Raw genomic sequence first — 24,011 nt, 5'->3', positions numbered from 1 at the left:
ATAGGAGGCGTCGGAGCACACAGCGGCCATGATACACAAGCAAAACTAACCTAAAACTCATTTATTTTTGTAAGTCTGCGACGACGTTTATAGTTGTAGAGGTGGATGTCATTAGTCCGTATAAAACAAAATTATGTCCCTTGCCCTTTAACGAAACTACAAAGTCATTTACTTCTAGCTTGATGGATGTTCATTAGTGCCGGTCGTGTAACAAAGTTGCGTAACCATTACGTCACCAACGAAAGTGCATTTCGAAAATTTTGGCAACCGTCTTACGCTCCTGCTGCCAACTAACTTTCGAATAGTCGCGCCCTTTTTTATATGCATGTTCGAGTACAATTTCTATTCAACACTGCAACTGTGGAATCGCATCAATAATTTACTCCAGACGCCGATAAAAAAGCGTCATTAAAACAAACATGACGAAAAAAAGCGCACCGCCATTGCAAGCAAAAGTCCGAATGGTTCAACCAAACTTTATTATGGTATATTTGTTCCGAAATAATAGTATCGGATTGTCACGAACTCGTGGTATTGATTTTAATATTACTGTGCAAATTTTTACAGTGATGCCAACAAATTCTTGCATGATGTGTAATTAATATTGATATAATGGTGCGAGTGTGTCATATAGGTCAGGGAACCTGCGACCCGAGAAAGGCTGACATTTTTTATGAGCTTAAATAAAAAGTGCTCGACCAGGGGTCAAATACGCAATAAATTAAAAATAAATTGCAATAAAAAGCCAATATTTTCATGAAAATGATTGAAGAAAACAATCGAAACGTCTGTATGAAGTTCTCTACCATTGTATTTGCTATCTTGTTTGTATTAACGATATGTAAAACCGTCAGTTATGTTCCTAAATTGCAAAAAATTCGACTCATTTTTAATTCATTTTGCTTGCAATTTATGTAAGTTTGCATGTGGCAAAATTACGCGAGAGAAAATTGTTTTATCGATTGTTGCACAATAATGACCATTATTTCCATTGTCCTAAAAATAGATTCACACTGATTTAGAATCTCACATTAACCAACACAGGGAAATTACTCCTTGTTTCAATGAAGCAGTTTGCCGAAAACATTTTATGAATGAAATGAACATGGCAATATCAATTTGTTTGTCAATAAGTAAAAACGGCTGGTAGTCCAATCTGGTTGGTTGCATTCAGCCCCGCTGTGTTAAAGGTTGCTCAACCCAGATATAGGTAATTGAATAGTATAGCTGTGATACAGTTATTTGTGCGCAGTATTTACTTGTAACCTCTGTAGCTATCTCCTAAAATTGGGAGATTTCATATCAATCATGTAGCACCAGACCGCGAGACACAATGGATTACAACAGTTTTCTTTTTATAGATGCCACAATAGGTAAAACGACGATTGGACGCATTTAAATGCGATTAATCCACGTTCGTAAAGGTTGCAATGTCGCATTAGCAACGCCGTTGCACATTTTTTCGCTTAAGCCAGCACAATTCCGAGCTGGCTTTCCTTGTAATTGGAAACGGCAAATAGGAAGCATTTGTAGAGTAGAACGCCTCGATAACGCAGGCTGCAACCACCACCATCGACTAACACAGCAGCTGCTTAGTGCGGCAGCTGCATCCAACGAACCGATGCTAAACGTGAGACCAAACTTTCCTCCTTGTATATGATAACATGCTAAATACCCAAATCATTTATGTTGCAAATTATTCATGCATATTTTACAAACTAAATGTAATACAAAAATGTTTCAAATTCTTGTCAAAAGTCATTTGATTTTAAAACACAATAGATATGTGATATTAGTTTGAAAGCTTTTACTACAAATTGCAAGTCAAATATTCAATCCTGAAAAACATTTTTACAGCTTGATTAAAATTTACATACCTGTTAAAACATCACGCCCAGACAGTATTGATTTAATTTACTTCCTAAAAGCTGTAGGCATGCTGAAACCATGCACGAAAAGGTGCAAAAAATATTATGAGTAAAAACCTGCTTAAAACAAATCTCTCAAACTTGTATGTTGAAAATGTTAAAGTACACAAACAGTCAAATTCATTCATTAACACAGTTGTTACATTGTCCAAAGACAAGTGATATCTTATGAATACCAACCATAAAACCAAAGTTGATAGGGCCACTAAATAACAGAAAGAATCTCTTTAAAAATAGGCTGATTTATTGAAACTTAAATGATGCATCAACATTTTCGTGGTTTTCACAGTCGCGGTATAATTGCTATCATTACATAAACACAAATAATATCTAAGCAATTATGTCACTGTGGTTTGTAATATCTTTTGTATATACATGTTTTAAAAATAGAATTGTGTATTGCCAATAATACTCCAAACTAACAAAAATTGGGAACTATGTCAAGTAATATCATGGCAAACACTTGTAGCACATGTAAATGTGCAGTTATATTCAGTATAATCAGTAGTATTTATTCAAACAGGATGTTTAACTACACAATACATTACTTACAATTGTAACTAAGCTACACAGCTGCACATTTACCAAGTTCTTAAACATTCGTAACCTACATATTTAAAACCTTTTTTTAAAATAGTCAAATTGTCAAAGGAAGTTGCTTTAATAAATACAATCCTGTACCAGATTTTAAAGTTAAAAACAAAGACAATGGTTTAGAAATATTACAAAACAAGTCAACAGAAAAATTGCAGCCACTACAAAACAGGTGCAAGCCAAAGATTTACAGTTTTTATGCTGAAATTACATCTCCATTGTACCTTGGTCCAAAAATAGCTGCAGCAAAGTTTGAGCTGTAATTAATCAATCTCACAGTCAAGTGTCAACCGACCAACCACAAATATTCACGTATCGTTTTACACAAGCAAACACAACAATTCCTACGGCTGCACAAAGACAACAATATGGCAGAAACTTTTTCTGAAACCTCGCCTTTCGAACTTCCATCGTTGCCAAGAGCTGTAGTCACTACGGGTCACGTGACCAGTTTTAGCGGCAACTCGTCAATCTGGCGGGAGACGGCGACAGGACACAGCCGCGGCCTGTGGCATAGGCTTGTTCGAGGGGCGGTTAACCACGGTTTGGGCCGCACTTGGCTAATATTGTCTTCTACGTTTGAAGCGACATTTTAATGCCCTTGCACAGAGGACAACTAAAAATATTTGGAACTGTCAGGTGCTAATTGAAAGCGATTCAGACAAACGGAGTGTCGTAGTTTACAAAAAGTTAGGTTGCTTTAAGCTTATGGCTGCGAGCCAAACTATTTGCATTTATTTGCTATGAACGAATTCCTATAACGAACCTTAGATGAATAATTTTAACCGGAATCATATTATATTCGCCATAATCCCTGGCCTAAAACAACAACCTTCAGCTGAAAATATAGCTCCATTTCGCTTTACAGCGCTTTTCGCAACTCCACAGCAGTAGACAATAATCACAAGACGACGCAGTAACAAGATTTATTTGCTCACAATAAACCATTATCGTTTATTTTGTCGCAGCACAAAGGCCAAGACGAAAAACACCCGCTTCCACAGCAAAAGAGGGGGCGTGAGGGTTGATGACGTCATCGCGAGGGTAGTCAGTGACGTAAGAAAGGGCGGTGATGCGCGCGCAAGGGGGGACGGAGTGATACTGCAAGGGACATTGAACTTTAAAGGTGCAGACAACACGAAAGACATGATCAAATGCGAACAATGAAGTGTGACGCGCGCCGGGGCATTGTGACGTCATATACAAGTGTGGAACAGAGAAACTGATAAGCGCAACGGGGAATTGCCGACGGTAAAAAATCTTTTGAAAAAATGAAAAAAACGGTTGGGTTCGCGCGCGAATCTCAAGCAGTGAGGGGTGTAGTAGGGAGGGCCGTATTATCGACGAAAAAGCGGCAACGTTTCCTCAATAAAATCCGCTTGGTGCCGGGCCAGAGTGACCTCCAGTAGAAACAATATGAACTAAGTGCTGGTTCCGCTACAAATTACACGTGTCGCCGCTAAGGAAATGTAATCAACTACGTCACGGCCGTTACAAGGTCGCCGCCGGGATACTGAATATTTCGAGAGAAAGTTGGAAAAATTCAAAGGAAAGAAATAAGGAGACGGTAAAAAAATAATCGCCACGCCCGCCAGTATACGTAAGAGTTTCCACCAGCGTCCGAATCGTTGTGTACCACGCGGGGAAGGAAAAAAGAAAGAAAGAGAAAAAAGTAAAAATGACGCGGGCGACTGAATCGCGGCGTGCGTGAGTCCTCAATAAAATCAAGTCTGTGCTCTCTCGGGCGCCGTCTCGCGGTCACTTCTTGCTGGGCGACTGTGTGTCGCGGGGCGAATGCTGATGCGCCGCCTGCTGCGAGGCCATGAAGGCTTGGGAGAGTGACGATGGGGGGAAACCCTCCGGAGGTGTGTGTATGTTGGCGTGGGTGAGGAACATTGGAGCTATGCCGGGCAGAGCAGAGGCCACGCACCCGGATACGTTAAGCCTTGAGAGCTGGGTTGAGGTGGCCTGTGGAAAGAGTATAATGGGGAAGTGTGGTTACGGAAGTTCCTGGAAGTTGCGGGTTCTTTTTGAGGTCATATGATTTTGTATGCTCTACTACTAAAACTTGCTTTGCAGAAACGCTTTTATAGAAAACTGTTTTGGTAAAAAATTTCGACATGTTAAATAATATTTCATGTTTCGAATCGAAATCATCCTTAGTAAGAACATATTTTCCAAGTGCAAACTAGATCTACTTTTGTGAGGATAAGCGCCCCCAGATTTTCATTATTATCATTAAATCCTTCGAATTGCGTATTAAATCATCACTAATAGAAAACAAAGACTCTCCAAATTAAAACAAACAAAAAAGCACAAATTTAGTTTCAGCTTAAAAATGGCGGGAACCGCCTACATAGAAATCTCACTTACGTCGTCATATATTACCTGGAGTGCTTGCGGCCATAACTCACGGTTAGGAACACGTGATGGCATCATGACCTCGGACATCCGGGATGCTGGGACCGGAGATGACGAAGTACCTGTGACCAAAAAACACACAAGGGTTAGATAAGAATAGCTTGCTGGTGTCAATTATCCCGAACTAAATTCTCATAGTGTAAAAAATTAAGTGCAGACAGCAGGCCGGTTATTTGCGAAAACAGGTTGGTTAATGTAAGTGGATATCGGGTCTCTAAAACAGCCCGGAAGGTTTTTTTGTTATAAAATGACACAGGGTGTAAGTGTTTCAGGCTGAAAAATCATTAAAAAATAAAATTTCAGCGTTAACTAAATGCGATATTATAAGCTTCGATTCATTGGCATGAGTTGGTTAAATGCGATGCGTAGGGCAAGGGTTAACAGGTTATCCCTGGTATACAACAAGCGATCGTTTTATTTACCAGGTATGACCCCCGGTGGAATTCTCGAATCCACGGCTTTCTGTCTCACGAATCTGAGCATCGTTCTTTTCTGTCGCTTCTCGTTTGGTATGAGAGGCATCACGCTGTCCAGATGCTGAGATTTGCGTTTCAAGTCCAACTCGAACTTCTTCTGCTCGGCCAGTTTTTTCTCCAGTTCTGGGTGAAAATACAAAGTCGTTCGAAAGATCGAATTTTAAAATTCCGAACACACGAACTTCGTAAGAGAGTAGAAGCGACCAGTAAGGAGTTTATTGCTAAATATTACTCTTCTGGCAATCTTTATTTTTATCGACGTTTGGCAGAATAAAATATGCCTGGCAGCGTCAGTAACAATTTAAGTGAGGACTTTTTTGACGTTTTTGTATTTTTTTTCAGAAGCAGTCATTTCACTAATTTGGTCAAAAGGGGTTACATAAGGTCAGTAAGTCTGTAAAGGTCATATATTACTCGGGCTAAACATTTGCATACAAACAGTCCGAATGTTGTTCCGCAGGCGTAATTTTCCGTGAGAAAATCACCTTAAACATGGGCGCCCGACCTGATAACCTTTATGGGTTTAACTCGTGCCCATGTCAACCAACCCCAGGCGTGTCAGATTGAGAGGCTTGAAGGGCCAAATAAAAGGACATAACGGGTCAGATTGTAATACATAGCGAATCAGTTTTGGCCCGCGGGACGGAATCTACCTTGTATTTCTCTGGTTGATTTTTCGGCTTGCTCCTCCATGCTGTGTTTGTACAATGACAACCGCTGGGTGATGCTAGGGATCATTTCCAACGAGTTGACAAGATTCGTCAAAGTACCAGCGTCTGTCCAATTAAAATTAAATGTTTACAAACCGGAAACGGTGACGTAACAATCACTATTTATAGTAACTGACCTTCGACCGACACCACGTTGGTGACTTTAGTTTTGGCGTGCAAGTTGCTGATGTGAGTCAAAACATCCCGCACGATGTCGTCAAAGAGTTCAGATCGTATGATGCCATTCCAGAAGTTCTGGAGGTCTGTTGACAGAAACCGAAACCTCTTTGTATTCAAATAATTAATAATAAAGTAATGAATGACTTCAGTAATTAATCCATGTCGTTAATCCAAGGTTTTCAATTGATGTCTATATTTCGCCTATGCTAAGCAAAGTGGAGCCAATAATATGAATTTCGCTTATGCTGTTAGGCATTATCGGTATCTCTTATTCAAAGTGATGAATGTATTTAGATGAGCACATTCGTCCATGGAATATTTAAAACGAAAACGTAAGGATGACGACTGCGCATTTGCCCCGCATCGAACCAATGGAAAACGATATATTGGCAGAGTATTTTTACATCTTTTAACTTGCGTCACAAATTGCTGTGTTGATTTTATTTCAACGAAGCTGGGAAAAACGTGGGGTCGATATCACCCTGCAGTTTGTTGTTTTCAGAGAAGAATTCTCGCCGAAGGTGCTTTACGCATCTGCACGCAAACTTGGTGGAAATCACCAGGCAATCTAGGACCTGAAACATTGTGGCTTCGGGGTTTCCCAATAGAGTCACCCCATCACCACGAAACCTGGTGCATGGGTCAAAGGAAGTTAAAGAGCTTGCAGAGGTTTTGAAACTGCGTCAGGCACTGTCGAAATTGAAATTTGTTTTGATAATAAAGAAGATCCCATGTCAAAAAAAACAATTAATTTAAACCGATCGTGGAATTTAAATGTGCAATACTTCTCAAAATGGAATCATTTCTTTTTACCCTTTTTGAATTTCATGTTGAATTATAGAAAAAAAATTAAAGCCGTTGTCAAACGTTTTGCATAGAAAAGGAAAAATTTTCAAGAGAAAATGATCCACTTTCCGGAGAAAGTAATAAAATCATTTCCGTGAGACAAGTAAGAACCATTAGTGAAAAAACCCACTCTTGCAAAGAGAAAAGAAAGTTGGCAAACGAACGCGCTTGGTAAATTAAAGCACGCCGACATTTAACGTGTATGGTTATTTTAAAGTGGACCGTGTTCCCGGTCGAATTCGAAGCACTGTATTGCGTTTCGGCCTCCTAACATTAGCGCGCCTCTATTAACAGCATACAAATACCAATATTTAAAGCAATGTTAACGTGACCGCAGAAGAAAATAGTTCCTATCTACACGCTAGTGTACCTGAAATAGACGCCAAAATGTCACACAATTGCTCCGTCCTAAAATTACACCAAAAAAACATTCCACTGCGGGTTGTGACATTAGGGTTATTGGAATGTAGATAATTCGTTTCTGCCGCAGTCTGACATAATCTTCAATAAACTCACAAGCTCTTCTGGCAAAAAACTTTTAACTTGGTCAACGTTCCGTTCGTTGTGCAAAAAAAGGAAAGGGGGCGAGGAAAGAATGACAAAAGAATTAAAATTTAAAAATTGCACCAAAATGTCACCGCAGTTTGTGACATGTGGGTTATTATATAGAACGAGGGTGCAAAAGAGATAATTACTTTGAATATGAAAGACAAAGCTATTATGCTGTTAATCATCTCAAGTTATGTAGGTGTTTCGAACACGAACTGCGCCCATCATCAGTACTTTTAAAACTATTCATTCAACTTAACTAAACAAAATAAACAGCATATTAGCTTTGGTTTTAATATACAGAACGTAGTTTCAAACTGTTAATGTAGATCCCTATGGTTAGACATATTACGACGCCCGAACTTGACACACTTCAATGACGTACCTTGCAGTTTCTCAGTGGATGCGAAAGCCTCCTTCATGATAATGGAATCGACGTGAGGAGAAGGCGCCAGACCCGAATCTTCCGAGCTGGATCGCTCAAGAGAACCTGTGATGGACAGGCTCGTGTTACCTGGAATATAACACGATTCTCAAAAACAAAAACATGGTCTCTAACTCATGGGCCGCCGATTTACGGTTCCACTATCTGACCACAGAACGGCGGTATTGGGTCTTGAGGCAATTTATCATCATTGTGCAAGACGCACTGGTGTTTCAGGTGGAATAAAATGTAGCAAGCACTCGTTGTTCCGGTATTCTTTTTATATATTAGTGAACGAAACATGTAACCATGACGACTCACTTTCTTGTGATTTCTGGAGTCCCGGCCGTTTCTGGAGGTAAGGAAGATCCTCTGAGTTGGACTTGGGCAGAAGACCCTCGCCTGACGGTTGGGACGGCACGCGATAATTCAGCTAAAATTGAAAGAAAAAGTTGGGGTAACTCCTTTACAGTGTAGAAGTACAAACGATTTTGATGAATACACGATACAGAATACGTTTTCACTTCTCTTTGAACCTAGCTTTTTTTTTCAGCGACGAGCCTAAATTTTAACGAGAAACAATTCGTTTGTAATACAGCACCGTCCGATGCGACGTTTTGTTGTATGCACGTCACTATCGATTACTCATAACGCGTAACATGCCCCGTAAACAATGAAAGTGACAGGTATGACAGGTGCCACAGGCGCAGAGGGTCTATTAATTGCAGGTGGTGGTTGAAAATCTCGGGTCAAACAGGGTTGGGGAGTAATATATATATATATAGATAGGTCTTGTTTCCATTGCCACGTCAACCCCCCCACCTCACCGTTGCGTTCACAGACACAACGTTGCTGGCTTTTGGGTCATTGTAAGTGTTCACTCTTACATCCACGTGACGTTATAGCCAGAGCTACCCTCGCGTGGTTTGAGCACATCACGAAATGATGCGTCTATTTTACTGCGTTCTTTAAACGGTCGGACCCGGTTTATTCGAACGCTGAACACCCGAAGTCGACACAAGTCTAGAGACTGGTTTCTTTCCATGCTTTTCGCCACTTATATATTTCTGATTTCGTTAAATTTTCCGGATTCCCCGCTGTGCTGACATTTTTTGAGGAAAAAAAAAGTTGCCCGGATTAGATCTGTCTGCATAACGTTTTTATATAATATAAACTTTCAGTTTGTGATGTCATAATATGTATTCATTCACTAATTTACAATAAATCAAGAATACGAGAAGCCTTAGCGTGCTAGGTTAAACGTGGTAGGAAATTATATGATAGAGATAAAATGCTTTTCTGAGGATTTTAACCATTTTTCGTCAATTGAGAAATATTAAAATTACCCCCGGGGCTCATTGGCCAAAAGGACATGGAGGCGTTGTGAAATAGGTAATAGGATACGCTTTGAGGGCTACAACATACAAGAGTGCTTTGCCAAGAATGCAGCGCTATCTCCTGCACGTAATCCTCGTCCCTATGTTCGCTTTCCCAAAGGGCGCTCGACTAAAAAAAGGCCGCGCAATTTCTGACAACAAAAATATCAAATTGCCGGTTCCCTGGCATTTAAGAAAACTGCGTGGCAACCTATTGACGTTGTTTTTCCACGGCTCCATATCAGGAGAAATTCACCTAACCGGCAGCGGGTTCAACTAACGTATGGTAATTGAACGGCGCCAGCAGGGACCTCGCACCTGCTTCAACCTTTTCCTCTAACCTGAGGCTCTCGCGGCCCAAGGAGGGGAGACTCGTTGCTAATTGAATGCATCGCGCGAAAAACATCTGCCGTTCACCGGAGCATTGTTAAGTCGCGTCGCGGTGTTTGTTACGAAACAATGGATCGATTTGTGTCGTCACGCACGGTGATTCGTTCGCGCGTGCAAATGTTAACCACGGCGGGAACCAGGCCTGTAAAATTTGCCAGAGAAAAATTGCAAAGCAAACAAAACAGCGGCAGAAAAATGAAGGGGGTGTCAAGAATGAAGTCTGCAGTAAGTAACCGCGAGACGAGCCAGCGCAATTTCGGGTGTACATTTTTGTATTCCACTTTCTCAACACGGGCGCACACTCATTACGTTAAGCGAGGGTGGCATTTGCAAACCCCGGCACGCTTGACCTTTTCACGCAGTTCCGCGTGGCATTATGGCCCAGTCGATTCGATTAAACTCACAAGACAAGATTCGAGAGAGGCCTGGACACTTTGATAGCTTGTTGTTCCCTGCACGCGTCGTTGGGCAATGTCAGGGTTAACCTTTTTCGATAGGGCGAAAAATCCTACACGGATGGGGCACAACCGTGACGTGTTCGGGCTGCTTTAGCTGCTGGTCGGTTTACACTTCGTGGCAGTTTCGCTTCCAGGTAACTGTTAAGAACCCGATGGTGAGACACTTTGTCAACTTACCATCTCTCTGGGATCATTTTCGAAGGAGTTGTACGGTTTTTCGGTGCTGTCGAACGACGAGTTTTTGTTGCTTCTGCACTGGTTCGAACAGTTGTTTTCGTGGTCGTAATAATTCAACTCACCGCTTTCAATCAGCTTCCTAAGAATATCAACAAGAACATGGGTGAGGGTTTCTGAGCCTGATACCAAAGGCCCACCATCCAATTCCGTATACACCAGGGATGGGCATACTGGGAAATACTTTTGGCTCGCGGGCCATAAAATATTAAAATTTTGGAAAGTTATATCCAAATGCAGTTTCAAAAAAAATTGGTTGACGTTAATTAACTCTCCTTTGGCGGGCCAAAATTAAAGACCTAACATGCCAGATTTGGCCCGAAGTGGTGCAGTTTGCCAAGTCCGGTATGCTACACACTATAAGGTTTGATCCAACTGATGTGTGTGTTTTTGTCGTACTTTCGCTTGTCAAATTTTTATGTCAAAAGGCCCTGTTGTTACGAAATAAATATTTAATGACACATTACCAACGTAAGGCGGGATTCGAACCCACATTCCGCCGTTCACCGAGTTGTCGAACAAACTCGGTGTAGAGTGAGACCTGAGGCGTGCGTTGGGTTCGCGCGACGCCACCTACCTCCGCACCGGATGTGGCACACGGTGACTCACCACCTCGCGCCGCCAATTTATGACGTCATGACGCCGCGACGAGCGTCGGGTGTAAACAACAAACAGTGAATCGCGTGCAAGTAGCGAGAGGAAATTGTCGGGACTGTGACCTCGAGGAAGGTTTTCAGTCAATGGGGAGTTGGCGGGTTGGGTGAAGTAACGTCGCCGTATGCGGAACCGAGGGGTCCGGTTTGGAGCCGGAAATGGCCGGGGAGGCGGGACACGGGCCTCGTGCAATTTTAAATACACATTAGTGAAGGTCAAGTTCGCCGCGAGTCACGATCACATACTTGGAAATTTTTACATGTACAAAAACGACAATGGTAGGCGCAACGAAATTTTTATGTTGCGGTGGCAAAAAAACGTCTACGTGCTGCTTTATGGTGGCGAACCACAAAAACGGGGTAATTTCTGCTTCGGGCTCGGGGAAATCGGGTTTAGAATGCATGAACACCGTGTTGATCGACCTGTAAATCCCCACCTTACACTGGTGGTCACATGCACATAGCAATGGATACACCCAACTCACGGTGTTGCACAATTTACCTCAGCATTGTGCCGTTGATCCTGATCGCCCGTTTCCAGTCCTTGAGCGTCTGCTTTCCGGCGCAACTGACGAATTCCTTTGGAGTCAACCACTGACCGGCCCGCTGCGCACAAAACGCGTAAGATTCAAGAATGCTTTGCGGCAATTATCCATACATGTAGATGCCTGGATGAGTTTGCAACATGGCGTATGGAGCATATAAGCTGTCGCGTGCGGATTGGATAGCGTGGCCGCTTTTAGATCGATGTTATTTTGAGTGACGAAACTGCTCGACACCGCCCGAAACCGAATCGAAATGAAAAAGGTTCCACGTTAAATATTGAAATGGGAGCGTTGAGCCCATAAGGTCTTTTTTGGACTCGAAACAGGTCAAATAAATTCTGCTTAAAACCGTGACATTTTCTACATGAACAGGTAAATGTCAGGTGATGATCTCATTGTTTTTTCTTTACGTTTTGGTGCAACAAGCAGTAAATCTCAAATATCGGCAGTCTGTGTTTCTTTAATGCCATTTATGTGTTGACGCTTGAAAAATCAATCACGCGGCATTCTGCTGTATTCAAAGCAGGTGCTCGGCGCGTGGGGACCTTTCAGTATACAACGGACAACGGGCGGTGTGGTCGCTTAAACACCAACATACCTTGACACATTTGGCGTTGATTCCAGGGCAGATAAATTTCTTCCACACGAGTTCGGCCTTGTCGTTTCCGCATGTTATGGCGTACGTCGTGTCCTCGTTCGGTCTGAAAGAAAATCAAGTTATTTATTGCCATACGAAACCAGACTTTCAGTTCCCGAAGTATTTTTTTGAGAATTTATTCTTTCGTTTAGACTCGACTGCGAGAAGCAGTGGAAATGAAAATATGACCGGGAAGCCATTTTCGCGATTACCAGGGTAATGAAGATTTGGATAAAGTTTCCATCACTTTTCCATGTCCGCATAAATGAAAAATAACAGGTGCCAACTACAATTCGGTGATTTCGAAACCGCAGTGATATTAGAAAACCTTATATTTTGACAAACCCAATTTTTGTGTATATTCTAAACGCCTGCATTTGTGACAAGATTTTTTTGGACGGTTTCACAAAAGTGCGGTTAAATGGAGACCTCTAGAGCTTGGAAGGCCACCGCCTGTATGTTATAAAGTTTACGACCAAGGCAGCGAAAACTCTCTGCGTTATGGTCGTAAACTTCATGACATACAGGCGGCGGTTACAAAGTAATATTATCCTGTTTTAACTGCAGTTATAACGTCATGACGTAACGTGCACCCAAAATGACAAAACTTAACTCAAAATGATAAAATCTTGTAGGGAAAATCGACTGTAACTGGAGTTTAATTTCGACGTGAGAGGATTAGTTAAGCCGCACGTACGAAAAAAACCCAACAGTTCTAACATCAGCCATTTCCTACTCCCGCAAGACTCAAAGTTGCCTCCATGAATTATTAATTTACAGATTATGAAGCGTCCAATTTCGAGGCTGGGGAGCGGGTCGTGAGCTCTGGGGTGAGAAGAAAAGCTTGCAAGGCAATATTTGTTTAAAAAACGGGCGGTGGTGGTTTGTTTTTGGAAGAATGATCTTCACAGCGAAGATTAAGGTCGCTGCCTTGAGTATAGACCGGCCGCGCGAAGCGCTATTGCACCTAATGTGCGCGCGCGTGTCGCTTATGCTCGAAAACACACACTCGATTTACGGGGCGACCCTGTCTCTTCGAACCACATATAAAAGTGATTAAGACTTTGAACTCGCACAATGCGCGTGCGGAATTCCCCGCGACCGAGAGCAAACAATAGGGTAACACAGGAAACCATGCTGGGGTGTGACGTGTCATCTCAAACACGCCAAGACAAACGCGCGGCACACGGCAACGGGCGAAATGCGACTGTGAAACTCTTTTTTAAAAATTGGCATCGAATTGCGCTTTGTGGTGCAACGCTTTTGACACGTGACGTGGAGATGACGCTTTTGGTTTGCTCAAAACACATAATTACATCAAAATTTCGTATTTATGACATGTATCATGCTATGCCCCGAGCATATGTTCACAACAGTCACACAGTACTTTTGGCAGTATTAAATTGAACCCTTCCAGCGAAAAGGATTTCTAATGACGTTAGTCAAAAACGTCGCGAAGCAGAAACCGAATCAGCAGGCTTCATTTTCAACGGGTGTTTTGGGCGCAAGTATGGGTTTTTCTTCTTGCTGCTTGCAATGACATGTATCTTCCATTTAAGCGTGGGCGATGCACGAGACACGACGCCCACGTTATCTTCGCTCCTGTCATGCTACTTGTGCGTTTCAATAGCTGGAATCAAAACTCACTCCTCATTTGTTTTGCGCAAGCGTTTACGTGGCGGAAGAAACACAAGTGACTCAGCGGCGTTACGCTTTCTCCGTTTCGTCAAATATGCGCAGGGTTTCGCAAACATTTTTCGTGTTCGAACGAGAGCGGTTGTCGACTGGTGTTTGTGTTCGTTCTTATGTCGGTGCTTGGGTTAGAAAGGATAGGAGCACGTTATTTATACAAAAGCAACAACGGAGCCTGTAATACGTTAATCTCTTGTTGGCAACGTCGTAAAAGGGACGATTATTTGTTTTTTTCTGATGTGAAACAATTGTTATTTTCGTTGTATGGTCGAAAAAAAGCTTAAACGCGCAACCAAAAAAATCTTGCTTCTGCAACGCATGCACTGCCCGGAATCTGTGCTTTGAAAAGAAAATCCCTAAACCGCCTGCGGTTTGCGTTGTTTGACGCAAGTACGCCAATTTCGCGAAGGAGTTCGCCCACACTCAACCACCCCGTCCCCCACAGGGTTTGGGGGACGAATCGTGACCTCGTCCCCCACCGACAAAATCGTGAAAAGCCCCAACATGAAGCGTGGGTGTGCAATATTTCACAATCAGCAGAGCGTTTTTCCGCCATCACCAACAAGCAGTCTGAGAAAATGAGACAGTTTCGATACACAATAGAAAAAATGATGCAGTTTCACAAACAAATTTTGCAAGAGCTTGTCTTGTGAAATTACACATTGAAAATACAAGACTGAAGTTGAAGCAGAACGCATATCTTCGATATAAACGTAACTCTATCTTCAATATTTCAAAGCTATAAACAGCTTCATATATTTGATGAACTATTTATCACAATATGGCTTTTAACGAGGACCCTAACTGAAATGCAAAATTACACAAGGCGTCTTAAGTGAAGAATGTACCGTGGTTTGCAAAGCAATGACACTTCATTCCGACAAAACGGTCACGACGGTTGACCGCAACACTGCACACCAATCCCTGTTACCCGATCAGCCATAACATGGCTTTCAACTCAACATAGGGACAAGCTAGTCGTGGCAGCGACAAGAAATCGTGCATAGGCGTGTTCAAATATAGACGACGTGAAGCGAACGCATTCCGGGTACCATGTCGCTAAATTATGGGCGTCCGGGAAAAACGTGCCCGTTTCGGATTAACCGGTACCTCTCATCCGACCATTGGAGGTTGGGACGTCACTGCGGTTTTGCAGTCACTGTTTGAGGGGGGAAGAAGCAACAAACAAAATTTTGCACACAAGAAAAAACAAAATACATATAAACAAGCATGGAGCCAATTAGATTTTCTCTGGTTGGTGGAAATCTTTACCTGGCCGTTTGACCGGCGAGATCGTCCTATAGTTACAACAAGCTGCACTAGTAAGGTCGAAACAGTGGCCATCAGTATCGCACTAACTGACGACATGCTTACAGGAATCTTCACGTTTGAAGTATATGTATTCTATGACATCCTCTCAAAATACCCACACATCGGAGGGTATTTACGCCTTTGTTCGAACCGTCAGCGCTTTATTTAAACACGTGATGCGTTACGTCAAACTCGAGGGAGCAAATAGAGCAAAACCGGCCGGGAGGCTTGGGGTTAAGAGAGGAGGGAGTGCGTGTATGTATGTAGAATATCTTACTTTTCCAATTCCGTGTGCGCGTCAGTCTTGTAGTCTTTCGGCAGCAAATGCATGTGAGAGGCTGGAATCATCGGCTGGTCGACTCTGAGTAGAAGATAAAGGGCATTACGTCACGATGTATATTACTTCCATATAATCATACGATTACGTCAGTGCATAATTCGTTGGCACTGATGGTTATTCCAACCTCAATCGGATTTTTGGTGGCTCTTGCGTTTTGATCATAACAATGACTGAAGTAATTCTATGGTGTTTGAGGTCGGCCAGCCCGACAGCCAGTTTTTTAGGGGGAAGTTTTTCATATGGGGTATATTTACCCCACACAAGTGCCCTGAAAAGTGTTACCCGAGATTTGGAGAAACATATGCACTGTTTCGGACAAATATCAGGCTACCTTCATGCCCTGTGTAGCGTTGAAGGTGAACGCAACAGAAACGCAAGGGTTCGGGCGCTCGTTTCCAGGAATTTCCAACAGCGGGTGATGGCATCAACAACAGGATGAACACGGGAATAGTTTTTTTCCGCACACTGGCCGCAAAAGTTAAAAACGCCCACGGCGGCAAAGACGACGAGGTTTGCGAAAAAGGCGTCAGATGATAATGATGTTGTTTTCGTGTAACGAAATTTTAAACACATGTGGAGGTTAAACACATGTGGCTATCAGAATACAGTCCTAAATTTGAACAGTAAATTTCGCATTTGCTGCACTTCTGCACAGTCTGCAGACCGTAAACACTATATGGGGCTGTGGAGAAGGCTCGGTTCTTATTCCTCCAAACCACACTCCGAGGGCGTGCTTCCCCAAAGAGGTATCTACCCTCCCAGGTAAATAAGGACTTGACATTTATTGCAGCGAAAAGGTTACCTTGAAACAACATCTCGAAAATTTTGGCGCGTTTTTTTTACTGGGTGCGCGAAAGGACATTTGCCCGACGCCGGCCAAATAACATGATCTGCATCATCATGCGCCGCAATAAAGCACTGGCATAAAACCGGAGCTAGAATGCGGAAAGTGTAATACCGGAAATGCCCAGAACAAATTGCACGTAACACAGCCCTCAGATGATGTCACAAGACAGCTTTGTGGCGTGACGCAGCAACATAGACGTATTCACCATGTACAAATGTACGTTTAACATACAAGGCGACTTATTGCGTGTATTTTAGTCGCTGGCCACGCCACAATATCCGGAGCGGTGAAGTCTGTGGCAAAGTGAGCCGTACCGATCCGGACTATGGACATCGTTTAATTATTCAACACACGCGAGTAAAACCGGATGCCCCCCCGACCTGCAAAGGCGACTTGGTTGCCAACGACAACGGATTGACGCGCACTGACGCAGGAATATAATCTCGGAAAAGGTTAAAACTCTTAGCGAGCTTGCCTCGCGCTGCGCGTGGTATTTGACTTTGGACCGCTAAATGTCTTATGGTAGGGAGCAGTTGAAACGGCAAGTCGAGATGGACCCGCACGCCTGGCGCAAGCGGTTTTCCGTGATATTTTCACAACCGCACAGGTTTAAAGGTGACGCGGCTAAATTTAGGTCGAAAAGGCAAGGATTTAGCGATCTGCAGAATGTGAGGCGGTTCAAGGTTCGACTTCGACATTTTGACGGTAAAAATTGACCTATCAAAAACAACTTGTACACAACCACGAAGCCGTAAACACAGAGACTACACATTTATTGCTGACAAGACCATGGAAAATTTAAGACAATGGGCGAGACTGAAAAAAAACTGCAACGCTGCTGCGTCCTGTCAAATCCGTTACTATAATGGTGACAAAACTTTTCCAACGAAAAACGTAGAAGGGGAAACCAACGTCCCGTTTTTTTTTAACTTGGCTTGTTGCCCAAACGTTGCGCTCAGTTTTGCATATGAATTAGCGCGGGGTCAGTGGATCGGAAATTTTATGTTGACAAATTAACCAGCGGGATTTTTACATCTGGTCGCACTGGCAAAGGTGATGCAAATAGGCTTGCAGGGCGGTCACACCAGTTCGAACATACCACATACCACGAAAGCCAATATATATGCAAATTACACAATTTTGGTATAAGTCCTTACTTCGTATAAGATGCATACTTTGTATGTATTAAGCACATAAACCCTACGGCGTTTAAGTTTTTTCTTGCACAGATTTATTTTTAAATTTTACTCCTGGCACTCGAAAATGTTATGTAATCCACATCAATGGTTGATTACAACGGTTGTACTTTTACAACAAAATAATACATTCAGACTTTGTGCTCAACAACGACGTTAATAAACAACACAACGCCCTGTTATTAAAAACATTAACCGTCTAAAAATTGTGCAATTTATTTCAACGTTATTTTAACTGATATATAAGCAGTTAAAGGCAAACAATGACATCAAAAATCAGTACTGACCGTTCGTGGTTGTACATGTATAAGCCCTGGGGTCGCGTGTCTCCATTCACTTGTTGGTGGAGTGTAGTTGGAGGAGTTATCGTCACCAGATGGGGCTCTTTGCCGTCGTTCCTACAAGAGGGTAAAAAGTGAAACCCGATATAACAGTTTATCGTCCACATGTTGATGAGGTAGCGTTTTTGAAGACCCTCGTTATCGGCGAATTGTTTGGCAATTTAATTAACAAAACATTGGGTTATCGTTCAATTTTTAAATTTTGGATTACATATTTGCACAAAAACAATTATTTAAAATCACTATTTGATTATGACTGTTTGTGATTGCATTAAAAAATCGTGGGAACACGCCCTGGGGGTATCTAGCGGCCCCAAGGATTGTTTATCATAATTTGAGTAAAAAAGCGTGAAACAAAATCCGAGTATTTCGTTTTTGTTTCGATCGCAAATCGTTAAACCTCAAACAGTATCAAACATACCTGGGTTCGTTGAGTAGAACCCTGGTTTTCTCGTGATCCTCAGTCTTGAAATTGCCAGGTGGTGGCGCCGTTTCCATGGGACGCGGGGCGGGAGAATCGCAATCCTTTTGTAAAAATTTTGTAAAAAAGTTGTAGTTGTTGCAGTAATAAAAAAATAAAAAAAAGTAAAAAAAACATCCTTTTGTTAAAATAAGAAATCGAAAATGGCCGCCATGTGCATTGTGCATCGAAGTGCAGATGTTTTACAGAATGCACAATAACAAAACCTCACCTGCGAAGCCTGTTTGATGAGGGAACGGGTCGGTGGCGGTGTCGGGGAATCACCGACTTCCATCTGGTCAGAGTTTGGCATGTTTGCACTGTGAGGTAACAATAGAAAGTCAACAAGGAGTTTGGCCGAGTTTGCAAAATAACTAAAGGCAAATTCGAAGAAAATGCTTGGCGCGCTATTATTCAACAATTCTATTTAGTTTGTGGAAGGTACGTCAACCACGCAAACAATTAAACATGCCACACCTTCAAAACTTCCTGACAATTCCAATTTTAAAGATTGTGCTAACGACAACGAAACGGCCGGTTTCTCACAAAAACATTCAAATTTGTTTAAATCTCTTCAAAAATCAAACGAAAACCTTATGAGGCGTTTTGCTGCGTTGGTAAACCACAGCACAGAAAATGAAGCTGCCGCTTAAATTCCCCGGCCTGATATTTTATTTACGCCTGCACGTGCGCGCTGAGTTTTCTAAACAATTACAAGTGCACTTTTCCCGCAATACGGAGACTTTAAACCTCTCCACAGTTTGGCGATGCATTTATAACGGGTATCCGTGACGTCGTTGTTAACGTAGATGTAGGGTTTGACGGTCAGTAGGGAGCTTGCCACGTAACACTCTAATCTAATAAAACTTAACGACGGTCATCTAACAAGTATTGACGCAAAGTGGTGCCCCGTAGTACGCGGGCCGAAGTCTCAGTTGTCAATTAGGACGAGTTACAAGGTAGAAACATCTGCTGACGATGGTTCGGCGACCACGGTCTTGTTTTGTATGCTTGGCGAGGGCCTTTTCAGTTGTTTCAGTGGTGTGCCATGCCCCCTACGCGGAAGGACTTCTTCCCAACAGTTTATATTTATGTATTGATAAAAACACCAACTATTTGACGCAGAAGCATTGATAACATTGAAATCAAACTACTGCAAAAACTTAAAAACTAAGCGAAGCTGGTGGACCCAAAAAAACCACTCGCTCGTAGCAGCGCAGCGCGCGTTCGCTTAAATCTTTTATTATGACGCATGCGTGGGCGCCTCACTCCAACGCGTCACAATCACAAAACAAAAGACCAACGCGCGCTTGTCCGCATAGCGGTGCCTCGGCCGGAGGCGAAGAACGTAAAAATAATTGCCCGCGCTCCCCTCCCCCTCGTGAGCACGTCACAAAAGACATCGAAGTCACGCACACATATGCTCATTCTCGAGTGTTTCCTTGAGTCGCTGCGCGAATGCGAGCGTGCGTGTGTGTAGCGCGCGGCGCATCCACTATTATTACGCCACTGAGGCTTTTGTCGTCTTGACTTTATGTCGTTAGGCAGAACCAACAACAGCCGTTGGGGCGCGAGGCATTTTGTCCTCGAGAAATTTACGGTGGTGCTATTTACGTTTAGGGCAAGGCGGAGCGTTGGAACACACAGTGAATGACGGTCTTGTTCAGTGTATGGCCCTCGGTCATGCGTGACGCCTCCCACCAACGCGCCTCCGAACCTTCTCTTGCCATTTTAACTCGCTCCGTACGCTTTTAGCAAGACTCATGGCACGCCGATGTGAAGCGGTATTGCGACCCATCCCATCAATAATGTACGGGTTCCACCGGGCCCCCGGGACCCGCTGTGGCACGATTGACGTTCCTACAGTTTACTTGGCCGAATAAGGCTCGTGGAATCCGCTGCCGTGACGTCAAAAGTCCCGGTGTTGTATTGATCGTTGGTTAAAGACGCAGCCAGCAACTTCTGGGGGCTCGAACTTCAGTCTGCGGTGTAACAAAGGCCTCTAGTGTGCTACTGGAAGGCCACAGAGAAACGCTTGACAATCGAAACCCTCCAGCAGTTGCGTTAGTTCTGACGTCAACAAACGTTTTTGCGACGTGCGCGCGCGCGTCAAGTGGATTCGGGCTCATCAACGTTGCGACGGAAGCACCCCAATCAAAAAACTGTTTCACTATTTGGACACAAAATCGTCAGATGGGCCAATTTGCTCTGTGCTCAAGGTTTATAATAAGCGGGAAAGGTAGACGAGCGTTACGAAGCGGAATTTTCTTCGGTCCAGTAGCAATATTTATGTTGGGTTTCGCGTGCCGTGAAAGACCTCTATTTTAACGCTTTGTAAGTAATGAATTTGCTGGTTGCCATTTAGTGTTTTGAGGAATACCGCCGCTTTGTTCAAGCGTCGACCTTGGTACAAACCGCGGAAAAGTTTAAAAATACATTTTCCGCGAACGCCCAGGGCCAGAAGGCTGCGGCAGAGACCATACATGACCCTATACCATTCCACGTTTTAAGCTTTCGAACAAAGCGCGGAGCCACATTCAGCTGTTCTGCCAATACCGACAAACGTCAGTACGATATTTCATGGAAGGCCTGAAATGCGCGCAGGAAATGCCAGAAAAGGTTTCCCCGCTTCGCAAGGCAATGTGACGCATAACGGGAGGAGCGAACTTGAACGCGGGCTGGAGACGAAGATATGCGTGGCCGAGCGCCAGAGTTATGAAGTGAAAATGCCAAGTTAGTGGGAACGCACATACAAGAAAAGGCCAATTCCCGGCTTTGTGGAAGAGAAAAGTCCTGTTTTATCCGATGGATACATTTTGCCCTATACAGTTTAGGAATGGCATGAAACAACGACAATCCCATGGGAACTCGCAAATTTTGCTTACTGAAAAAATGTTTTGAGATCAATAAAATCGCATCTGTAGCAAAAATACATGTGGAGATTGACCTGTCTAACTGAATTCCAAATGCAAGTTGATAGCTTGGTGACCTGACTGGAGCATCAAATAACAGAGAACGCAACAATGCAATAAAACAAATACAATTTACACCAACAACAAACATATTTTAAGGGTTCTTTTGAGCAATGGATATCACACATTATGTTTAATTCTCACATTTTCGATATGCAGTTACGAAAACATATCAATGGTTCAACACTATATATCAAACTAGACAGGCATACTTAAAAGTTGCATATTGGACCACAGGCATATTGGACCACCTGGAAAGGTACTTAAGCACCAAAATCAAAAATACTCAAATAATAAAAATAAACAGATAAATCCTGTTCAACCACCATTCAAATCTTCACAAGATAAAACAATTAGAAATATGCTCCATTTTGCAACCACTTAAAAATTAATGAAATTATGGTTTCTATTGATGTGAGTTTGCATACCAGTAAGGGGGAAAAGCAGCCCAAGTTCTTTTAAGATTACCATCACCATCACAACCGAAATCAATAATTAAAGACATTAGCTATGGTGCATCATCAACAATTTTACCTTCTTGGTCGTGGTGATTCAGAAGTTCGTTGCGAAATCTGTTGGCCAATATCTTGCACATGAGACTTGGGAACAACTTGCGGGGAGTCTGCTGATGAACAAAAAATTGTCAAAAAAATTTACAGGAATTTTTAGATGCATTTATTACCTGGCGAAATAACATTAGCTTTGGACATTGCTGTGGCGACGATATTGGTTGAAGGTGAAGAAGAAGCGTTTTCCATTTTTTCTGAGACGATTCTTCAGATTATCCCATGTATTCTTGCAACTAGTGCAACAGGTATTGATGACTTTTATCAAAAATGATTTGCTATCTTATTTTACAACAGAGCATGGAAATTTGCAGCTGTTCATTAAACTGAAGTACACAGAAAATTCACCTAAATATCCAAGACCTATAAGCAATAATGAAATTTAAAGTTTTATGATGTACATGCAGCATTATTCAAAACAGCATACAAGTATTAAAACTTTCTTAAAAGAAAAAAGTAGTAGGCACAAGATAAGTTTTAATGGTGATACAAATGCCTGTGTTGTGGTATAAAATGACTTATTATTATCTCATTTGAAACTGAATTAAATCATATAAATGTGTTGGAAAAGAAGTGGTAACCCGGTCTTGAGAAATCCAGCACACACATTCTGTCAGTCAACATTGGACAAACCCACAAAATAAATAAAAGCTGATCTGAGTCATGTCTACAACAATGCTGGTTTGGAGTACAAGCTGTAAGGTCGAAATATAGGCTTCACATTTTTTTGTTGTAAACCATTTCGTTTAATTGACGTCACTTCAATAAAACCAAACCTTATTGCAGAGGGACCAAAACCGTTTCATTTGCAGGCCTAACGATATAAAAAATGCAAACATACCGATTGACGTTAAAGATACTTCAAACTAATCAACGCGACAGTTACAAATATAGGTTGCATGCAATATTAATAACGGTGAATCAAACAGTTTGGCCGCGGCGCCCACGAGCATCGCAGGTTAATGATATCACTTGAAATGCTCTCCTATTCTAAACGCTTTACGTTGACTCGCAATAGTCAGCGGCCGTCCACGTCCGAAGGAATTCCACTGCGGGACGGACCTGTTTTGCTGGTTACGCTACGTAAGTTTACCTTTACACGCTGTAAACACACGCTCGTGGCATACCCGACAGTGGCACTAGCTAAAGCTTCTGTCACTGTATTTAACGATAAGCTTCAAAGTGACAACAGGCTCAAGCACATGAAACATAGACACAGCACATCATAACGATTGACGTCAGAGCAGGATTACTGAACTTTCCTTAGCAAAGACAAGATAAATCCCTTGTCGCCGAAGCACCCAGCATCTGCTAATTGAGTTAAACGCTGCACTGCTGCTGTGTTACCACTTCTGGCACACGCACCCCGCGCGCTTGCAAATGTACAACCAGCAGAAAAAAACAAAACATATCGCCAGCGTTCAGATTCAGACATCTACGCCTCTCTCGACGTTGAATTGCGGAACTCCGCGCTGGTCTATGACGTGCCAAAATGAGGCGCCACGCTAACGCACGGGCGCGCCACGCTCACGCAAGAACACACGCGCGATAACGTACCGAGGCATTAACCAGACAAGAAGAGAAAAAGAACACGACATCGCGCGTGTCGGCGGCGTTGCGCGACCGAGGCGCAAAACCAACAACGTTGGTTTAAGTGCACCGGTGAGAAGACGGCGTAACGGGAAAATCCTACATAATACGTGCTTGGTTGTCCAACAGAACAACAGCGGCCATTTGACAACAGGCTGTCCAGGTATTTTTCAGCTCCGGAAATATCCTTTTGGATTTATTTTAAGCGGTATTTTTTGACGCGTCCACTTACAAAACATGCACTGGTGGCTTACAGAACGTAATTATAGGATTTA

At 42.7% G+C, this 24,011-nt stretch overlaps 2 protein-coding genes across 6 annotated transcripts in view; one reads left to right on the top strand and one right to left on the bottom strand.

The window, feature by feature from the left end:
* Positions 1–24,011, top strand: part of LOC145912394 (uncharacterized) — a 53,377-nt gene that overhangs the window by 15,887 nt on the left and 13,479 nt on the right. The window lies entirely within an intron of this gene.
* LOC145911459 (glucocorticoid modulatory element-binding protein 1-like) lies at positions 3,435–22,505 on the bottom strand. Of its 5 annotated transcripts, none has more exons than XM_082998794.1 (16): positions 22,263–22,505; positions 22,115–22,205; positions 18,841–18,928; positions 18,570–18,673; positions 18,095–18,205; positions 15,702–15,785; positions 12,383–12,485; positions 11,742–11,845; positions 10,530–10,668; positions 8,450–8,561; positions 8,090–8,218; positions 6,267–6,392; positions 6,073–6,195; positions 5,366–5,542; positions 4,896–5,005; positions 3,435–4,490 (listed from the first exon to the last, which is right to left on the bottom strand). In XM_082998794.1, exons 1-16 carry the CDS (start codon positions 22,336–22,338, stop codon positions 4,281–4,283), a joined length of 1,887 nt encoding a protein of 628 aa, XP_082854920.1. In that variant the 5' UTR covers positions 22,339–22,505; the 3' UTR covers positions 3,435–4,280. The 5 variants fall into 5 exon arrangements, with proteins under 5 accessions (XP_082854920.1, XP_082854922.1, XP_082854924.1 ...); XM_082998796.1 differs by having other exon boundaries at positions 4,911–5,005; XM_082998798.1 differs by having other exon boundaries at positions 8,090–8,194.

This window comes from Ascidia mentula, chromosome 8, assembly GCF_947561715.1.
Source record: "Ascidia mentula chromosome 8, kaAscMent1.1, whole genome shotgun sequence".
In the NCBI taxonomy this organism is placed as follows: Eukaryota; Metazoa; Chordata; class Ascidiacea; order Phlebobranchia; family Ascidiidae; genus Ascidia; species Ascidia mentula.
This window is presented reverse-complemented; position numbering and strand designations above follow the sequence as displayed.